This window comes from Neopsephotus bourkii, unplaced genomic scaffold (assembly GCF_033783945.1).
Source record: "Neopsephotus bourkii isolate Nb327-2 ecotype Australia unplaced genomic scaffold, CSIRO-AGI_Nbou_v1 NB_196, whole genome shotgun sequence".
Lineage (NCBI taxonomy): Eukaryota > Metazoa > Chordata > Aves > Psittaciformes > Psittacidae > Neopsephotus > Neopsephotus bourkii.
The window spans coordinates 809,950-831,989 of NW_026900709.1; the positions used below are offsets into that span (position 1 = coordinate 809,950).

Here is a 22,040-nt window from a genome sequence, read left to right on the forward strand (position 1 = left end):
CCTACAGCAGGTAATAACAAATAGCCCCTCTGAATGCACCTGTTACTGTTGTGTTCATATATACATATGAAGTGGGACTGTTTAACAAACAATTACAAACATACAGATTACTTCAATAGCATCAACAGCAGCCCAAAATACACACCTGCACAAGAACCCCAACTACTGTCCTGAAGTGTAGGGCCCAGACACCCTGTATCATGACTTATTCCTGGCATTCTGACAGGAACTTTCCTTCAGACATGGGAACATTCATGCTCTCAGCAAACTCACACTTCATCCAAGTCGATGAACAGAATAACAGAATGACAGAATCCTTAGTTAGGATTGAAGGGAGATTACCCAATCCACCCCTCTCCCAAGGCAGGGCCACCCAGGGCAGGTTACACAGGTATATATCCAGGCAGGTTTGGAACATCTCCAGATGCCATAACAAACCCCTGGGCAGCCTGTTCCAGTGCTCTGCACCTTCAGTGTAAAAAGGCTCTTCCTCATGTTGAGGTAAAACTTGTTGTGCTTTAGTTTACGACCACTGCTGGGCACCACTGAAGAGCCTGGCACCGTCCTCCTGGCACCTGCCTTTGTGATATTGACATGCATTAACGAGATCCCCTGTCGGTCTTCTCTAGGCTAAACAGGCCCAGCTCCCTCAGTCTCTCCTCATAAGAGTGCTCCACACCCCTCACTGTGGACAAGGTTTTAACAAAACATACCTATTTTTCAGCTCAGCCTTTCTGCCTGCTCTAACAAGGAGCTTCACACTCCTCCCCTCAGATCACCGTGCCTGCGTCATTCCTGGTGCGGACAGAGAGCTTTCCCTCACAGCGGCACGGGTCCAGCAGCCACCCTGAGGCCCATGCAGGAGCGCTGTCCTTGGCACACGGCCGGGTTCTCCCCGCGGGGGGCGGCAGCAGCACCGGGTGGACTCTCCCCGCGGCATACAGGACGCGCGGCGATTGCGCTGCCGATTCCTAATGGCGGACAGGCCTGCGGAGGCACGAGGCTGCACGAGCAGCCCGCCACGTATACGTCACAGCCAAGGAGCCAATCGGCGGTGGCGCGGCGCCACCCCAGCCGCCATGCCGGTGTCGGGCGGAACTCAGTGTCGCGGTTGGGCACCGGAGGAGGACGGGCCGGGGGAAAAGTCGGAATTCTGCCTGGCCAAGATGGTGGTGCCGGTGGCGCTCCGCGTGGTGCGCTGTGGCGGTGGCACCATCTACGGCGCCAGGGCCGTTTTCTCCTCCGATTCCAAGTAAGTGGGGCTGGGACCCGGGCTTCTACCCTTAGGGGCGGGAGACGTGCTCCTAAGCTCTGCCGCGATGACGGCTGGCCGCTGGTGTCATTGCGGCCTGGCCGCTCCCGGGTGTGCGGGTTAACGGCGTTGCTCCCCTCCCGCCTCCACGCTTCAGGTACCTGCTCTGTGCCTCCGGCGACTTCGTGAAGATGTACAGCGTGGCTACTGAGGAGACGCTGCAGCTGATGGGCGGCCATGCCGACCTGGTGACGGGCATCCAGCTCAACCCGCACAACCACATGCAGGTCTGGGGGGAAGGAGGGTTTGGCTGGGGGGTGCTTCTTCCCCTTGGCCGAGCTTAAGTGCCGCTGCGGGGTGTCTGGGGGCTGGCTGGAGTTTGAGAAAGGGTTGGAAGAGATTAGAGTGTTGTTCAGCTAATGTTTACGGCTGGAAGGGCAAGCCTTAAGGCTGTTTTCTACAAACAGAAAAGTGAAACATCGTATGGGTTACACTGGTTGAGGGGAGCAATGGCAAAATGGAAATATCGGCAAAATTTCCGGGTTTTCATTTTGTTGATTGAAGGGGGGGAAAGAAGCATGCAAGAAAATCAGTAACATTTACTGTGGTTGGTGTTTGATCCTCTCCATCTGCCGATACAGATGGGACTTAATCCCTTTAATTTGCCCAGTGGCTCTGTCTACTGGCAGCCTGCCTTCCCTGTGCGCTGCTGCTGCCCCTGCCCTGGCTCTCAGTATGCTTGGAGTTTTTTGGTGTTACACGCAAAAAAAAAGATACAGTTGCCCAGATGGATTGCATATTATGTATGTAAAATCTGATACAAAGATTAGTGCTTGTTCACATAATGGATATCTGCATGTGCACTATTAGTCTCAAGTGTTTAAGCACAAGTATTTGTTGGTTCATTTACATTTGGTGAAAATGTATGTTTCGTACTGGAATAATAGTGTTGTATTTGCATTGTGCTTTCTTTGAAGATAGCACAGAGCTGGTCTGTGTCCTGTATTCCTGTATTTTTGGTGATTCAATCACTTGGAATCAGTTCTGTTGATCAACTTTTAAGCTGTGATTTTATGTAAAAGCTGGCTCTGATATATAATTTTTTTCCCCCCCTCAGCTCTATTCTTCTTCTCTTGATGGCAGCATTAAGCTGTGGGACTTCATGGATGGCATTCCCATTAAAGTATGTTCAGTTATTCCTGTTGAGCACATGTCAGATCCAGAATAAGGATTTCTGCAGCTGTTACTACAAATGGGCACAAATCAGACTGAGGTGTGCTGTTCTGCCATTAAAACAGCCTGAAAAATGTCTGTCTATAGCATGATAGAATGTGGCAATTGTGTGTGTCACTGCAGAAATTCATGATAATGCAGAATCTTTTGGGGGAGAAAAGGTGGGATATGTACTGCCATGTAACTTTGCTCCTTGCTGTTCAGAGTCCAGCGTAGCTCTTGGGGAGTGTGCTGCAGTTTGTGATATGCCAGTAGGAACTGATATGATGGCTTGAAAATGTGTGCTGCTGACTGTCCCTTTGCTCACGTTTTCTGCTAAAGAGAGGCACTTTCCTATAGGTGGACTTTCTGCCTTGTATTAGGCATAAGGTACTTTCAGGTTTTTCAGTAAATCTGATGTCTTGTATTTTTAGTACTGTTTTAACATTTGTATTAGTCCTTCTTAGAATAAAGGTCTTCTCATTTATTGTAGAATTGAGAATTTTAATGCATCAGTTTCATTAAAGAACACGTGTTTTCAGTATTGAAAACAGTACACAAATGTGGTAATTGTTGATCTCCTCATCTTCTTTTTCTTCAGACTTTCAGTGTAGGATCCAAACTTCTGGCACTGTATGCACTTGCTAGTTCTGAGGATTCAGTATTTGTAGTAATTCCAAAGAGTGGTGAAAGAGGTACAGTATGATTAGCATCATCCTTGTCATTCTGTGTCTTAAGCTACAGTCATGTCAGTGAATGGTATGCTGCAAGAACGTACTTTAATGTCTTAGTTTTGAAAATATTTCGAAGTCCTGTGCCAGATGTCTGCAGTCCTGCATTTTGTACCTTTTTTTCTGTGTTCGTTCTGTGTTACCTGCTTTCTAACATTTGTCTAGAAGAGTGCTTATCTTGACTTTTAACACACATACTGCATGCATATGTTGTAGGTGCAGTAAATCTTTAAGCAGTATTTACCATGATACAGGGTATGCTGCAGTGCTTGTGACTGCTCACCCACCTTAAGCAGCATTAACATAGATAACTTGTCATATTTAACAGCATGCCTAGATAATTTATTCCTTAAATTTTGTCCAACATAAATATGAATATAGCATGACTTTACTCATAACTATTGCTACAAATGTTACTTCAAACCAAGAGCAAATTCTATGTAACTTTGCTTGGGGTTTGCTTACAGTTGCACTGGTATTCACTAGCTGGTCCTCAATCTTTGATATTATTGTTTCAACTAAAATACCTGAAAGTTATTTTTTGAAAGGTATTAAAAGCTTTTGCACACTTACAAAAATGTTGTAGAATCATAGAATGGTTTCAGTTGGAAAGGACCTTAAGCTTATCCAGTTCCAACACCCTGCCACGGGCAGGAGCTCCTCACCCTTGACAATGTCGCTCAAGGCTCTGTCCAACCTCACCTTGAGCACTGCCAGGGGTGGAGCATTTACCACTTCATGTTAGTTTTAAGATAGAAAGGGCTTAAAGCTCATTTGTAATGGGCATATATAAACTTGTTCATAAAAGCCTTTTGACAACAGATGTTTCTTTGCTCAGATACATTCCAGCTGGTCTCAGTTAAGCTGACAAAAACAGCAGGCCAAGATGTGGAAGCCAAGGAATTGTCAGTGGTTTTGAATGGTGTGGATGCGTCACCGAAGCATATTGCATTTGGAAGAGAAGTATATTCACCTTTTGGGGTTTTTTTGTTCTCTTGGGTATTGGTTGGGTTCGGGTTTTTTGCCTGTCAGATGAACTATATGCTTTTATGCTTTTATACAAGCACAGCAGCACAGAAACGAAACTGGAGTTAAATGAATATGTCAGACCTACACTTTCTATTATTAAAATAAAAGAACAACACTTAAAATAGGAAAATATTTACTTAACATCAGCTTATATATTCAATTATAAATATTTCATAATATGATTTTTTTCTTTCATGTGTAAGAAAACAAACTATGTCCTAAGTTGTTGTTTTACTATAACAGGGTCAATATGTGGCATCAGTGAAGGAGGCTAATCTCCAAGTTTATTTTTTTAAACAGAAGCAGTTGAACAGGTAAGAATGAAAGTGTCAGGTATTGATTCAGTGACATATATCATAAATGTCTCTTAACTGGTGATGCGTGCACGCATTAGTTTACATTTGTCAACAGGCATTTGATTTTATGCTGGAGGGGGTATAGTCACTATGTAAGAAGCTTCCTGTAGAGGCAGACAGGTGCTACAATAGCAGCTCGGCTTTTTAGCTCAGGCATGTATTTTTTTCAGATAAATGCTTAGGCTGATGCTGGACTAAAACAAGTTACATAGTTTGGTCAGGGAGAAAGGGGGGTAGGGGTGGGGATGGAGAAGGAGAGAAAAGGAAGGACAGATCTTTCAGCTTGATTGAAAGCAAAAAAAATAAGTAGAAAAATATGTCACTTTTTTTGAGAGTGCATGTGATGATAACAACTTAGAGATGTGTGATTTTGCTAGTCAGAATTATTTGTGTGGGCATTAGGTAATCCTTTTGAAGCTTTGTTTACCCTAATATAATTGAAGTTACTTTCTGAACTCTTGAAGGTTTTCTGTAAATACAGCGAAGACAAAAAATAGAAGCAGTCAGTTCACTTGCATAGCATGTCATCCTACAGAGGATTGTATCGCAACAGGCCATGCTGATGGAAAGATTCGCCTCTGGTATGCATGTTTTGGTTCAACTATGTACCCCATAAACTGATGTGATCATAAGAATTAAGTGAAACCTGAGCAAAGCAGTCTGATTCACACATAGCATTGCCATTTTCAGAAGTCATAATGAGAACTGAGTGGCAAAGCCCTGTGAAGCTGCAGTACTGACACACTGACTTCAAGGTACAGCTTCAGTTTAATATCATATGGGAAAATAACTCCTGTGCTTCACAAATCTAAACTGTATTTGAAAAAGGTAATGCAGAAACAGCTGAAATAACTCTTTATGGGCACATAGAGGCCTAGGGACAGCACAGTAGCAGAATTGCACAGATAAGAACAATATGCTTGCCAAGTTCCTCCCCACTGCTGAATTGTTGAGTATGTCTAAGGTATGCAGTGTGCACCAGGAAGGTGGTGAAAACCTGCTAGCACTGTTCTTTCCCTCCCTTTGCATCACTTGAGCGTACAAGAAACCCTTGTCTAGAAGTTAGAAGAGAGGGTGGTATACTTAAGTATTTCCTTTCATTTGCTCTGTTGATGTGCTTAAAGAACTGTTCTGTTCCTCCCCATATAGGAGGAATTTCTACCACAAGAAAGAGTACACGTTTTCCACACTGCACTGGCATCATGATACTGTCATGGATCTAGCTTACTCTGTGGAGGGTGAGTAAGAAAGAAAAAAAAAAAAAAAAGAAAGAAAAAACAAGCAAACCAATGCTCTTGAAATCAGAGTTCCAGCAGGGAGGGAAAAAAATCAATAGCAGTTCAAGTTTGTCTATTAACAAAGTAGTATCTAGAACTTCAAATATGTCCAGGAAGGATCTGAAATGAAAAAGGAGGCAGTTCTTGTCATATATTTTGACTGGCATTCATAGTATCAAATATCTGCCTTCTGTGTTAGAATGTAAAATCCAACCCTTCCTCTTATCTCTTTTCCCCCCACCACCACTTCCTTTTCCTCACTTCACAGTATCACAGTATGTTAGAGATTGGAAGGGACCTCAAAAGATCATCTAGTCCAGTCCCCCTGCTGGAGCAGGAACACCTAGATAAGGTTACACAGGAACGTGTCCAGGCCGGTTTTGAATGTCTCCAGAGAAGGAGACTCCACAACCTCCCTGGGCAGCCTGTTCCAGTGTTCTGTCACCCTCACTGAGAAGAAGTTTCTTCTCAAGTTTAAGTGGAACCTCTTGTGTTCCAGTTTGTACCCATTTCCCCTTGTCCTATCATTGTTTGCCACTGAGAAGAGCCTGGCTCCATCCTCGTGACACTCCCCCTTTATATATTTATATACACTAATAATTTCACCCCTCAATCTCCTCTTCTCCAAACTATAGAGACCCAGCTCCCTCAGCCTCTCCTCATAAGGGAGATGCTCCACTCCCTTAATCATCTTAGTTGCCCTGCGCTGGACTCTCTCCAGCAGGTCCCTGTCCTTCTTAAACTGAGGGGCCCAGAACTGGACACAATATTCCAGATGAGGTCTCACCAGGGCAGAGTAGAGGGGAAGGAGGACCTCTCTCGACCTACTAACCACCCCCCTTCTAATACACCCCAGGATGCCATTGGCCTTCTTGGCCACAAGGGCACAGTGTCGGCTCATGGTCACCCTGTCGTCCACCAGGACCCCCAGGTCCCTCTCCCCTACACTGCTCTCTAACAGGTCGTTCCCCAACCTATACTGGAACCTGGGGTTGTTCCTGCCCAGATGCAGGACTCTACACTTTCCCTTGTTATATTTCATCAAGTTACTCCCTGCCCAACTCTCCAGCCTGTCCAGGTCTCGCTGGATGGCAGCACAGCCTTCTGGTGTGTCGGCCACTCCTCCCAGCTTAGTGTCATCAGCAAACTTGCTGATAGTACACTCAATTCCCTCATCTAAATCATTGATGAATATATTAAATAATACTGGTCCCAGTACCGACCCTTGAGGCACTCCACTAGATACAGGCCTCCAACTAGACTCCATCAGTAATACTGATGAGTTCTTGCCAGAGGCTTATTTGCCTCCAAATAAAATAAGCCAGTCTTGCCTGAGCTCAAACCTAGTGGCAAAAATACAGTTAACTTTTATCTGAATTGTGTGACCTGAGCTATTCTCCTTAGAGCATTTCTTACTGCTAGTACTTCTGTTAGAAGGACAATTCAGCTATGTTCTAACGCAAATAATTCAGATGATTCAGACAGTAATGGGATCTACTACTCCCAAAACAGGTTAAATTTTAGCACAAATTCTTGTTATTTCTTCCAAGTTTCTGTAGCAATTTAGCATGGGATGATGAGAAACTTATCTTTGTGCCCAGGCCCAATATGAGAAACAATTGCTTTGTTCATGACAGTTTAGGAAAGGTTTTTTAGAAACTTTTTTGTCATTGTAAACATGTATGCTAATGATACTTTTTTTAACCAAAACCTGTAACTGTATTTTTTTTTCTGGAAAAGGAACCAGCTTGCTGAGTGGTGGAGTTGAATCTGTTCTAGTTCTGTGGCACAATGAATCAGACTGTCGGAAAGATTTCCTTCCTCGTTTGGGATCTCCTATTGAGTACATCTCCGTGTCATCTGATGGCTCTCTCTGTTGCACCTTGCATAAAGACAACAGTAAGCCAAAACATCTTTTATGTGATACAAAATGGAATGCAAATCTTTGAGCTTTATTAATTTGAGATGAATTAACTAGATACTACATAAAAATTCAATATTGATCTGAAAGAACAAGTGCTTTAAGTGATCTTTGGCTCTTTCATTAGTTTTGTGAATGTGCCTGGTGACTGCTGTAACTTGGCTGTCCATCTTGGTGTAGGGTTGTCATAAAGACACATTTATAGGATTAAGTACAGCTGGTTAAGGTCCCTGCCCAACCATGAGATGTGGTTATATTGCAGAAGCCTATCACAACACTTTCACTGCTTTTCCTTTCAGGAATTACAATTATCAACAGCAACCTCAGATTTTCCAAAAGTATTCAAGGGCTAATCAAAAGTAAGTGCAATAAAATTTGCCTTCCACTTTGGGGGAAGAATGTCTCACTTTCCATCTTGGGTAACTTGTCATCTGACTTTTTGTTTCTAGGTATAGATGTGAAGACTGGTCTAGTGGTTGATCCTAGAACCAAAGCTTTGGTGCTGAATGGAGAGCCTGGCCACTTGCAGTTCTATTCTCTCCAAAGTGATCAGCAGCTGTTCAGTGTAAGTTGGATGGGCTTATACTACAACTTAAATAAGTCATGCATCAGAACTTATTTGGGGACTTAATATGGCAAATGGGACAAAAGCCAGCAGCTATACTGTGAGACTGGATTCCAAGCTGAGATGTTTTCAGCTTTATTACAATATTCTTATACTTGTAAGCATAGCTAAATGTTGATAGCTGAATAAATACAGTGTGTTAAACATCAAGAAATTCTAGGTTAAATCCCCCCTATTGTATTTTATTTTTCATCCTTTCCTACAAGGAAATTCCATAAGAATCCATAGATTTCTTGTGGAGTGTTACGTGCCCTAATTATACTTCCCCCCACATTATTTTTGTATGCCAGAGCCAGTCAGTTCTAATTGCTGTTTTCAGAACATCATTTTTCCGTGGTTCTATAAATGATATCTTTAAATCTATATTTGAATTTTGAAATTTAATTTTGGCCTTTTTGTTTTGCAGTTGGATATTGTGCAGCGACAGTACATTCACCAGGCAGGTTTAAAGCAAGTTGACTTGGTCAAGGTTGCTTTTAGTGCCCGAGGCAAGTGGCTGGCAACAGTGGAAGAGAGAGAAGAAGCAGCTGACCCCGAGTTACAGTTGAAGCTGTGGTTCTATGATGAAGAAACACAAAGGTAATGATAATAGAACTGGCCTTCTAGGTGTCAAAATCTTAAGTATCACACAAATTGTGTGCAGGCTCTATCTTTTAAAGACAGTTTTTCCAGATAAAAAACACTAGGGAATACCCTAGGGAGAGTTTACCATGCATGCTACATGCATCTGAAACAACACAAAGTTGACATAAGTACAGATCAAAAATTATTGCTCTCAGTCTGATTCACTTACAGTAATCAGACAAACTGTTTTAACCATAAATTCACATATTTCCTTGGTATTAAAAATCACGGCCTTGAAGGAAAGGTTTCTATAGCTTGTTCAGTTTTCCAGCCTCTGTCTAATCCATCATGAATTGATTAGTCCTTCTAGGGTACAGATGATTATGATTTTATAGTTGATTTTTTTCTTTAGCTAACGTATGCATCTGGCTCATACACTTTCCCTTATTTTCTTATTAAAAAAATATATATTTTTACTATAAGTCATTATTTGCTTAAAGAAGAAACAAAGCAAAACAAAGTTGATCTGTGTAGTAGATACGTGACTGATGTTCTAAGTCCTGGAAAGACTGCCCAGAGCGCAGGCTGAATATTTGAGAACTATGCTTGCTTAGTGATAATCCCTTCTTAGTGGTGGGCCACAACCTCTCTCACTGTATGGAGGTGATTAGGGAAATGTGATCTGTAAATGCAATACCATTTAGCTACCTAATTAAACAGAAGTTGCTTTGATTCCTTTTTTCCCTGCCCCTTTCAGAATCACCTTAAAAACTGAAATCTTTCCCAAGTTCCAAAATGAAATAAAGTGGCAGCTTCTGTTTTGTTTTCCTATAGCTTTAAGTTGAATACTAGGGTAAATACACCCCATGAGGACCACATAACAGACATGTGCTTTCGTGACATGGATGAATTGGAAGATGACTCTCCGATACTGGTAACAGCTGGTAGAGACTGTGTGTTTAAAGTCTGGATGATCGTAGAAGACACTGATCCAGAAGGTAAGTATGGTCACATGCTTATCATCTTGTGACATGCTATAGAAATTCTTACCCTAACTTCACCCTGTCAGAACTAGGCCCTTGCATCCCATGCTTTTACCTATTTCTGTGGTTGCAGTTGCATGAAGTACTGTGTTCTGCATCATATGTGACAAGAGTTCTGTCATAGTTTTGTGGTTCTATGGATTAATGTGGAGGTTCCTGAAATAGCAAAGGCCTTGCTGAACTTGCTGCAAAAGGGAAAGGCAGCCTCAGTTGATTGTTTAAAAGTGTAAAAGTAGAAATTAGTGCTGGCTTCTGTGGTGTATTTGCCCAGCAGGGACAGAGCAGGGAATGCTTAGGTAGAAAGATTCAATGTGCTGCAGTTTCTGTTAATAAACTCATCCCTTCATAAGCAGAACACACTGGAGTGTTTTTAACTGCAGCAGATCTCTCAGTCTGCCTCTAGATGGTGCCGTGCCATTTTAAGTAGTGAACTGTTTCTGGCTCCTTTTTTTTACAGGCAGGTCTTTTAATCATCAACTCATAGTCATTATATAAAGGGTATCTTAGCATAGAATGAACTTATTTTCCTTTCTTTCCTCATCTTACTCATGTTTGAAAAGCACGTTGTATGAATTTATTTATACTCAGAAGTGTATGTTATGTGGTAAGTACATCACTTTGCTGTTTATTTGATGGTTATTATCAGCATTGGGGCAGGTATGCCAGCGGGGTACACTGGTAGGTTAACCAACACAAAGCTGACCATGCTGATGGGCCACTGTGATCCTCAGACTTCATGTACATGAACTGTGAGCTTTGCTGAACTCAAATGCATGCTGCATTCAGATTTTTAGTAATGCTTGTGTTCTTGCTACAGTTTAAAAGAACAGTATGTTTCAGAACACTAAATGTTGAATCTCCTTCAGTATCTTTTTTCCTTTTATCTAACATCTGCATGTTTGAGAGCACATTTAATGTAGCTGGCAAAGTAAACATGAATATTGTACCATGTCAGTCTCGGGATTCGTTTTTTGAATGCAAAACTGAGGACAAATGAAAAACCTACTAGATATTTCATGTACTAGAATAATACAGAATCTCTGCGCTCCTCAAGAATGTAAGACTTCTGAAATGAGTCTGTCTTCCTCTTGAGCTTATTTTGCAGCTCTCATACTTGAATTCTTCTTTCTTCATGTATAAACTTGCATTAACTACCTTGTTAATTGCTCAATGCAGCACAGCAGAGTGTGAGCTGGAGCTGTGACTTTGTAGGCAGCTACCACAACTACCAAGCCACAAACTGCTGTTTCTCAGAAGATGGTTCTTTGCTTGCTGTTAGCTTTGAAGAAATTGTCACTGTATGGGATTCAGTGACTTGGGAACTTAAGTGTACATTTTGCCATCCACCTGGAAAAATAAGGTATGTTTATCATGTGTTTTTCTATGCCTTGAACTCTTGGAACAGAAAGAATCAATTCATAGCAGCCCAAGACCTCCTGTATGTTCATCTAAACATTGAATTTAACAGTCTTAAGTTCATATATAGAAAAGACTCTAAAACTGCTTCTAGGTGGCGGGTAGCATACTGTCAAAAATAGTAAGATCAAGTTTTGCAGTTCTGTCTTGTTACTTTCTTGTGACTTCTGTGCCTGGCTTACTCAAATATGTGTCACTGTGCATGTAAGAGGAGTGTGTTAATAGCCCTTTACTTTTTCCCCATTAATCTAGGGATGAATCAAAGTACTGAAAAAGTATAAGAAATCTGTTCTTTATTTGTGCATGCATGCATAAAAACAGTAGTTATATTGATAAACCATAAAGGTATATTGACCTGGTTATCTGTATTATAAAATAGATTTCTTGATCCTTTCTAACCTCTGTGGCAAAAGCCATGTTTGCCTGGCAGACTGTCTCAGCATGCTCCACTGTGTGCTGTCATGATAAAAAGACATCATGAAGGTCTAGATGCTGTTCTGTTGTGTAAGGATAATGAGGAATGGCGTAGGTTGATGGTAGAGATAAAAGACAGAGTTGAAGAATAGGACAACCTTAATATTGAGCTTCCTGGACTGTACTAAAATTCAGCAGTTTCTGATCCAGGTAAAGTACCATTTTTCTTAAAATAACCTTGAAATAATAGGGCAGTAGGTGACCTCACGGGTTCATCTACTTAATCTCTCTGCTACATCTTTGTATCTAAACAATTCCTGGAACAGGAAGATGCTACAAACCTCCTGTTAGCATTCTCTTTTAGTGCGGAGGTTTTTTCTACCTGCTTCTGAAACTTGCTTCTCATAATCATTTCTGCAGTAATGTCAGAGGTATTTTATATGCCAGCTTCCAGGACCCACCTAAAATGGAAAGCAAAACGTTGTGTGGTCACAATGTTTTAAAAACTGTGACATAAAGAACCATAGAAAGAGAGAGATTTCTCACTTCCATGTTTGTGTGTGTGTATGCTTGTAATCTTTTCTTTTGCATGATCAAGTGTGTTTTGTTTCTACTGGCCCTCTAAGATTTGAAATTGAGAAACATGATTCTGAAACTGGTGTGCAGGAAAATTGTGGGAGGCATGTAAGTCACACCTTTACTGCATCTATGGTGAAAACTTCTCTTGACAGCTTGGTACAGTGGCAAGCTTTTCCCAAGCCAGCTGCTCCTTTTGTTGTAGCCTTTACTATATGCTGTATTAAAAGGAAATAAATTACTCTAGGACTTTATTAATTGTGTAACTTTAAAGGGTTATGTTTTAATACAGAAATTACAACCCTTATCAGTGTTTTTGAAAACTTTCTATAGCATTAGAAATTAGAAGGCTGTTGTATTGCTGTCAAACGAGAATGGGAAATTAAAATAAGTGAAAACAAATCACACATTTTCTTCAATTGTAACAGCCTGTAAGAATAACTTTTCTTCTACTGCTTCTCTTCTCTAGTGCTTAGAGCAATAGTAGGAATTCTTCAAACATGGCATTTATTTTCCAGTCCCAGTGTGAACACTTACTATTACTTAAGGGTTTGAAATTTGTCTAAGAGCTTAAAATCACTCCTTGAGTTTGGAATGTTGTAGGAATATATAATTGTTGTAGATTTATGCATACTTTTAATTCTTCCAGACCTACCTGGTGGCTCTGTGTGAAGTTTTATGCCACTAGAGATGAAAGCAAAAAGCAAACTTCTAAATTAAATATCAGAACTAAATCTTAATGGAATGGTTGTGACTTGTGAGTCATCACTGCATAGAGAAACAGATGAAGTCTGAAGGTCACTAACTTGTTTTAACTTTTTACTTCTGTAGGAACATCTGCTTTGGGAGACTAACATGTTCCAAGTACCTTATTGGTGCCACTGATCATGGCTTTCTGTGTTGCTGGAACCTGCTCACTTGTGCATGTAAGATCAGCTTAAATGTTTGCTAGTGTGGTAATATTTAACACCTGAATTTACTATGAAACCTTAAAACAATTCTAGTTTGATTCTAGATCGACCCCCTACAAACTGTCTTATGGAAATACAGTAATTTTCATACTTCAGGCAAGAAGTATGTAATTTTCATACTTCAGGCAAGAAGTACACCTTGTGCAATGTGCAGAGTAAGTTCTAAGTTAGATGATGGATAACACAACAATAGGTAGTATGTCATGGTAGTGTAGATGTTGGTAGTATTTGTGTATTTTAATCCACTTAGGAATAAATGAAGTTGCATGCCTTTTCCAGAGGTAATGACCCTGCGTGTCATTCCCATTTGACCTTTTGTGTTGCAAAGTAGTGGGACAGAACTGAATGCTGCCTCTTCATTTCTGGCTGTTGCTGTGTTTGCTTTTCAGTGGAATGGAGTGCCCACCTCAACGTCTTAGTTCTGCAACCTGATCCCCTGTCAGAACATATTGCTGCTGTCTCATGGCTCTCCAAAGAATCCAGCTGTAAGTACAGGGGCCTCTTTGACAAGTAAGAGTCAGTGGAATTAAAAACTGTGAAAGCGTAATTTCTAGAATAGGTTTTCCTGGAATTCAGCCGCATGAAAACCATAAGACAAACTTGAGTCTGTGCACCCAGGGGAAGCTGAGCCATGTCTGACAGCAGCAGTCAAGTCAAGCATGTTGGCTTTCCATCTTTTCTTCTAACAGTTAGTTCCTGGTGCAGGATGTAGCACATGATCAACCATGCTCTCTGGGTGAGGATCTGGAATGTTCTTGACCCTCTCCTATAAATAGAAAACTGGTTGAATTTTAGAAAACAGCCACATTTTAGAGCTTTAAATTATGATTATGCTTCCTAGAGCTACTGTTCTACAGAAACATTAATTTCCAAAATTGTTCTCTGGATTGAAATACTGTGAAAGGCACCTTCTATTATGCAGTAAGGTTATCCAATTATAATTCCTGCAAACTAGTGCTTAAAGGCAATCCTGCTCAGCCCTTACTGGCAGTGGTACACAGGGCTTTACAGCTATTCAGGAAGGCAAAATGTCATGATTTAAAGAGAAGATGTTTTTGGTTTTTTACAGTGTTTGTGTTTAAACCAAATGAGCCATGGCCAGTCTATATCCAGAGAAACCTTTGTAAAGAGAAGATCCTGCTTGCTGCCTTTGTTCCAAGAGATGAACCTGAAATGACGGGCTCAGAAAAATACCTTTGGCTAAGAAGTTCCCAACTATTTTTCCTTACGGATACGCAAGTAAGAAATAGTGATGGGCAGGTAGTTCTTGGGGAAGAAGTATTTTCCTGAATGTGAATTGATACAGATTCAGAGTTCTGCTCTGTTGAGTATAAGAGTTTCTTTTTGTGATTTCAGAGCAGTGTAAGCCATGCTTTGTTCGTTATTAAAAGCTTTCAACTGTTTTTCTACTATGTCATTCATCCAAGAAACTAGATATTTTGGGAACATTGCCTGTGCCTTTTAACTTCAACAGCCACTTAGAAGCTGTATTGCTGATTATCCAAATGTTTCATATGATACTCAATATTTCCCGTAATTTTTGGATGGGTGGGGAATTTTTTATTTGTTTTCCCAAAAAATGAATACAGAGCCTCTATGTCTATTCCTGCTTCCTTTCCATTTCTTTATAAAATAAAGAAGAAGAGACCTGTTGCCCTCTTTCACTTGACTGACAAAAGCTTTTGAACCAGTTGCAAGCTTCCACAGGCAAGGTATGGGAATATGAAAAGCAGTTTCACATACTATAACTCTGCTACTTTGTTGTGTATTTTAGGAGCTTTTGACGCTTAGCACAAGGTCTCTAGAAGAAAGGCTCACACCATCCAGCAAACAGGTACCTCTTACAGAAGCTCTGACAAAGATGTACGGAGCAGTTCAGAATTCTGCTGGTTTGTTTGTCAGATTCAAATTACCTTCTGTCATCAAAATGCACACCAGATCCTTAGATGGGGTCATAGGCACTTAGCTGAAGGGGGAGGCATCTGTATTTGCTTATTTTTTGACAGAATTGCTGTTTTTTAAAAAGGTAAAAATCTTTCTAAAAAGTAAAAGAAGTATTAGTGAGCTGCTCTCACCTTCCCTTGTTTTCCCTGAACAAAAAGAGTTACACTTTCCTAAAGGGATTCACAGAAATGAAGCAAAGCCACTTGATATTTGAATAAGCTCTTCATTTATCTTGGTTTCTTTAACACTTGGAACCTTGAGTGTAGCCTGAGCTGTACAGTCTGATGAGGATGAACAGTTGTCAGTATCAGTGAGAAGGAATTTCAAAATCACGTTCCAGCTCGTACTTCTGTGGAGAAGTATCATGGGATATTCATTCCTTTAAATTCATGTTGAAGAAAAGCGTTTCACATCCATTGAACAGAATAAAACAGCAGCACTTGATTGATTTGTTTGGTTAGATAAAATAGATTGACATATAAGTTAATAACTTTTCTAATACAAATTCCAGTGGGGATGTGGGTACAAGCAATTGCTTTCTTTGGAGGGTAGGGAATTAACTCAGTACTCAAGGTTTACTGAGCTAGGAGGATGCTTCCAGTTATGTAATTAAGTTGCTCAGCAGATGATGCTGGGGTATAAATGATCTTTTAGTCATAAGTGGCATCTGAAAGCCATACTTAGTGTTTCTGGCACACGCACCAGTTTCTGTATTTGGAAGTTAATTGGTACATCAACCAACTAAATGTGGTGTTCTTGAACCCTGAATCCTGGGAAGTTTTACTACCTTCATGTAGGATTCTCTGAGGATGTCTGCTAGAGAATGAGTACAAAGAGCCATATGGCTCAGTTGAGTCAAATTTTGTCACCTCAGTTGGTTCTGAATTTTGATAACTCAAAATGAGATAGATTTGTGACACTAAAAGTCTAATTAAAACTTTCACCTTTTTCAAGCTGGCAACAGAAGAAAGTCTTCCTGTGACCCCATTTAGTTTGTTACTGGGAAAGCCCAGGCGACAGCAATCACAAGAGGACACAGACGTTGGAAAACTAGTTGTTCATAGCAAGCATGAGCAAGATTCACCTGCTGTCAAAGAGGTAAGATTAATTAAGTAAGTACAAGCAAAAGCATGACAAAAGCTTTCATAAAGCTTCTGTTTTATTTTTCAGCTTTTGCACACTCCAGCACATGTTCTGCCATCTGCTTCCTTCCTGTGTCCTATATTTATTAATTCACTGCTCATCTCCAAAGAGAACAAAAGGTAAGAAAAATGGAAGAACTCTCCCTAGTTATTGAAGTTATTTTAAATTATGTACATCTTTGTTTAAGCGTAAAAGCAGTTTTCCAGCACTCTTCATTCTTCTGTTGACATAAGTTACCACTTGATTATGGCAAGGTGTTTTTTAAAATAACTTGGATCTGGGGAGAGATGCAGAGTGGCTGTGTAGTCTGTTGGTTCTTTTGCTGTTATTTTTGCTGTTCTTTGGCATAATGTGCTTGTATGCAAAATCTTGCCTTTGATACTCAGATGTTCTGTATGAATTTAACATTATTCCAGGGATTTAATGTTTTTAGTGCTATTTTAAGATAAATGTCAGATTCTCAACTTTTGATATGATAACTTCCTGCATGATTCTTAGTTTTGATTTCTAGATACAGCAAGAAGTTAGTCCTTAAATTTAATCTTAACAGTTTGTTTAGAACTCAAAGTTCATTCCTAATTAAAATCATAGAATCAACTCAGTTGCAAAAACCTGTACCTCATCAAGTCCAACCATTACCCCAGGACTGCCAAGGCCACCACTAAACTATATCACTAAGGACCTCATCTGTGCCATTTCTGAACACTTCCAGAGATGGTGATTACACCACTGCCCTGGGCAGCCTGTTCCAGTGCCTCATCACTACAAAATCAACAAACAACACAATCTGAGTGTGTACTGTTTAGTGTACACTCCACTTCATAGTGTATACTGTGAATACAGCTAAGATTGTCTTACAGTGCATTAATCCCAATTGAATGGAGAAGTTTGATAGGTACTTAGAATGTATTGTAGCTTGCTCCTCTGAGATTTATGCATGCTGCTAAAAAATGAATGCAGGCACATGCAGGATCTCATCCTCACTAACAAGGAGGGTCTGATCGAAGCAGTGAAGGTTGAGGGCTGCCTTGGTTGCAGTGACCACGAGATGGTGGAATTCAGGATCTTGTGTGGTAGGGCCAGTAGAATAGCAAGTAGAATTGCAACCCTGGACTTTAGCAGGGCAAACTTTGGCCTCTTCAAGCAATTGCTAGGGGGAAATCCCATGGGCAAGGCTGCTTGAAGGTAAAGGGGCCCAAGATAGTTGGTTGACGTTCAAGGACTGCTTTTTCCGAGCTCAAGATCAGAGCATCCCAACACATAGGAAGTCAAGGAAGAGGGTCAGGAGACCTGCGTGGCTAAATAGGGAATTGCTGGGTATGCTGAAGTGGAAGAGAAGAGTTTACAGGTCATGGAAGGAAAGGCTGGCCACTTGGGAAGAATATAAGGCTGCTGATAGAGGATATAGGAAAGCAGCTAGGATGACTAAGGCCTCCTTGGAATTAAAGCTGGTGACAGGGGTCGAGGACAGCAGAAAGAGCTTTTTCAAATACATGGCAGATAAAACTAACACCAGAGGCAATGTAGGCCCGCTGATGAACGGGATGGGTGCCCTGGTGACAGAAGATACAGAGATGGCAGAGTTACTGAATGACTTCTTTGTCTCTGTCTACTCTGCCGGAGGCAGTCCTGAAGAGCCCTGGCGGAGGTCATTGCTAGACCGCTCTCCATCATCTTTACCAAGTCCTGGGAAACAGGAGAGGTGCCTGAGAACTGGAGGAAAGCAAATGTCACTCCCATCTTCAAAAAGGGCAAGAAGGAGGACCCGCGTAACTATAGACCGGTCAGCCTCACCTCCATTCCTGGGAAAGTGATGGAACACCTTATCCTTGGTGCCATCTTAAGGCATATCAAGGATAAGAGGGTTATGAGGGGCAGTCAACATGGCTTCACCAAGGGGAAGTCATGCTTGACCAATCTCGTAGCGTTTTATGAGGAAATAACACGCTGGATGGATGATGGCAGAGCGGTGGATGTGGTCTACCTTGACTTCAGCAAAGCATTTGACACAGTCTCCCACAGCATCCTCGCAGCTAAATTGAGGAAGTGTGGTCTGGATGATTGGGTAGTGAGGTGGACTGTGAACTGGCTGAAGGAGAGAAGCCAGAGAGTTGTAGTCTATGGAGCAGAGTCTAGTTGGAGGCCTGTATCTAGTGGAGTGCCTCAAGGGTCGGTACTGGGACCAGTATTATTTAATATATTCATCAATGATTTAGATGAGGGAATTGAGTGTACTGTCAGCAAGTTTGCTGATGACACTAAGCTGGGAGGAGTGGCCGACACACCAGAAGGCTGTGCTGCCATCCAGCGAGACCTGGACAGGCTGGAGAGTTGGGTGGGGAATAACTTGATGAAATATAACAAGGGAAAGTGTAGAGTCCTGCATCTGGGCAGGAACAACCCCAGGTTCCAGTATAGGTTGGGGAACAAACTCTTAGAGAGCAGTGTAGGGGAGAGGGACCTGGGGGTCCTAGTGGACGACAGGGTGACCATGAGCTGACACTGTGCCCTTGTGGCCAAGAAGGCCAATGGCATCCTGGGGTGTATTAGAAGGGGGGTGGTTAGTAGGTCGAGAGAGGTCCTCCTTCCCCTCTACTCTGCCCTGGTGAGACCTCATCTGGAATATTGTGTCCAGTTCTGGGCCCCTCAGTTTAAGAAGGACAGGGACCTGCTGGAGAGAGTCCAGCGCAGAGCAACTAAGATGATTAAGGAGTTGGAGCATCTCCCTTATGAGGAGAGGCTGAGGGAGCTGGGTCTCTATAGTTTGGAGAAGAGGAGATTGAGGGGTGAAATTATTAGTGTATATAAATATATAAAGGGGGAGTGTCACGAGGATGGAGCCAGGCTCTTCTCAGTGGCAAGCAATGATAGGACAAGGGGCAGTGGGTACAAACGGGAACACAAGAGGTTCCACTTAAACTTGAGAAGAAATTTCTTCTCAGTGAGGGTGACGGAACACTGGAACAGGCTGCCCAGGGAGGTTGTGGAGTCTCCTTCTCTGGAGACATTCAAAACCAGCCTGGACACGTTCCTGTGTAACCTTATCTAGGTGTTCCTGCTCCGGCAGGGGGATTGGACTAGATGATCTTTTGAGGTCCCTTCCAATCCCTGACATACTGTGATACTGTGATACAAGGGTTATGACTATAGTCTTGTATTAGGATTAATATCTTGTCACTTAACACTGGAGCCAGTTAAATGTTTGCATTCTTTGTGCAATCTGTTAAAGTCTTCAATGAAACCCTACCGAGTCAGAGGTGAAAATGTGTCACTGTATTAGCGGCCATCCTGAATTTGGAGAGACCACAGAGAAGATGATTTACACTGCCAGGGCTTACCCAGAAAAAAAACCTTGTTTGCATCAGTTTTGATGCACGTTATATTCTGTCATAACAACAGTGTAGTCAATTCTGCTATCTTATGTCAGCTAGTATTGCTAGCTTTTCTTAATGGGTGACACAAGTAGAAGTCTTTTTGCCATATTAGCAAAACACTGGCAGAAGTCTAATACAAGGAATATATGGAAACTTGCATGTAGTTTCAGTACTGAAGAATTTGGGAGTTCAGGGGCCTATGTAAATATTTGCACATGTAGATCTTGTACTTTGACATGGGTAACTAGCATGAGTGTACATTTAAATTATTTAGAAGGGTTGTAGGGTTGGGCTCTTGAACGACAAGAATATGTTACTGTATAGATAGAAGACAGTATAATATCAGTGTTTGACCATTTACAGTTTTTGAGTGATAAATAGTTTGTATTAGATAATTTGGGGAGTACTGTTCTGCCATGCAGGTTATTCCCAACGAGATTAAAAATATATACACACATTTGAATTAATAGCGTTAACATTGATGTTCTAAATGGCAACTGTCCTGTATAATTCTTTGCAAGTGTGCTTTCTAGTTCAGCACAAGTCTAACTCTTGAAGTCAGAAGGAAGCAGTCACTGCAAACAGGTTTAAAAAACTTTTTTCTTTTCCAGTAACACTAGATCTTGTAGAAATTTTTAAGACCAAGTAACCCTTTTCTGATTTGAAAGGGAAGAATAGCCTTCTTGAATATTATCTCATCTACAGGTGTATCCAGTGTTTCTGATCCTGTGAGATTATAAATTCTTACATAATGATCTGCCTGTTCTGACATTATGCATAATATTTGGAGAAAGAAAAATAGTTTCTTTAAGTTTACTTAAAACAGAGGACAGCTATTTGAAAAATGGCTTGTAACAGAGAGGGAAGAGAAGTATAGCAGTTTGCAAGTGGCCTGAGATTAAATACTAAAATCTAATGTTTACTTAGTTATTTGCATGATAATGTACCTCTCCTATAGTATGTGACAGTATCCATTAATTGGGTTGTTTCCAATCATTTTCTTCCAGGACTGACGAAGTTGCTGATGAAGTGGAAATGGAAAGTGAAAAAACAGATGATGATTTGGATGAGGAAGGAGATGTGACTGAAATGGAACAAGAAGATACAAGTCCTATGGAATTATTAGGAGAGATGACATGTAAACTGTCAAAATTTCAGGAAAGAGAGCTACGGAAGTTAAGAAAAATGGACTACAGCTGGATATCAGCTTTCTAAATGGACCTCTTTGGGGTTTTGTTCTGTAAACTGAAGCTTTTGTGGATTAAATATTCATTAAAAAAAAAAAATCAAGTCTTTTGGCCATAAATCTTAGCAGCCTCTACTTCCATAAGCAAAGAGAACTGAGGGAAGGGGTTAAAGTTCAAAAAAGCCTAGTTTGTTACTGGTTCTTTGTTGTGACCTTAGAGAATGTTTAAGCCGTGGGGTTTATTTCCCCTTACAAGTGTATTTAAAAGGCAAAACAGTTCATTATCTGACTTATGATCTGTTAGCAAAGTGACAGCTAAGCTCCCGAAAATCTCCCCCACTGAGGCTGGGCTACTGCTGCCAAAGCAACAGGAACCAAAGAGCTTCAGTTAAAAGACTGCTTAATTCAAGATCTGGTAGGGGAAATCAGGATAGTTTTAGTAGCGTTGTATACAGGTAAGTAACAAATCTTCTCCTAGAAAGTTCCTTTCTAGCTGTTGATACTGATAACAGTTTAATATGCCTGACTGTAGAAAGTAGTTACCTACATACTTGCTAGTGGTCATAGAGTACGGAGATTCTTGACCACTAGGGTACTTACGTAAGCAGGAAGTAAAGGAAAACACATCAACAGTCATAACTACAGCAGTTTTCTGCTTTTGGATTTTTCTCTCTGTTCAGATAACATATACCTGTTCTGGTATATGTAGCTGAAAAAAATCACAGCTCCCCAGATTATTATGCAATTTGTATTTCCATCCCTCTTATCTACAGATCTAGAACTGATAAAAGCCTTTACAGAACCTTGGACCCAAGGGATTTTTCTCTAAATGAAAAGTTTCAATAGAACAAATAGCAAAATGTGTTAAGACTGTAACTGACAATTGACAGTTTTTGGAAACTCAGAGGTTTGTAAAACAAAATAGAGGGGGGAAAAAAGGCTTAGTAAACAGATTCCCCCCCCCCACCATGAACTAATCTAGGAAAGACACCAAAAAGTTTGTCTT

The 22,040-nt window shown here is 41.1% G+C and overlaps 1 protein-coding gene across 1 annotated transcript; it reads left to right on the plus strand.

Annotated features, from left to right (window-relative positions):
- Window positions 1-1,053: 1,053 nt before the first annotated feature.
- WDR75 (WD repeat domain 75) lies at window positions 1,054-21,204 on the plus strand. Its single transcript, XM_061376124.1, has 21 exons — window positions 1,054-1,252; window positions 1,410-1,539; window positions 2,370-2,435; window positions 3,066-3,159; window positions 4,034-4,158; window positions 4,468-4,538; window positions 5,045-5,161; window positions 5,730-5,818; window positions 7,598-7,756; window positions 8,078-8,137; window positions 8,228-8,343; window positions 8,810-8,982; window positions 9,802-9,965; window positions 11,187-11,370; window positions 13,248-13,342; window positions 13,777-13,872; window positions 14,457-14,626; window positions 15,162-15,221; window positions 16,286-16,429; window positions 16,502-16,593; window positions 20,856-21,204. Exons 1-21 carry the CDS (start codon window positions 1,080-1,082, stop codon window positions 21,061-21,063), a joined length of 2,586 nt encoding a protein of 861 aa, XP_061232108.1. The 5' UTR covers window positions 1,054-1,079; the 3' UTR covers window positions 21,064-21,204.
- Window positions 21,205-22,040: the final 836 nt, after the last annotated feature.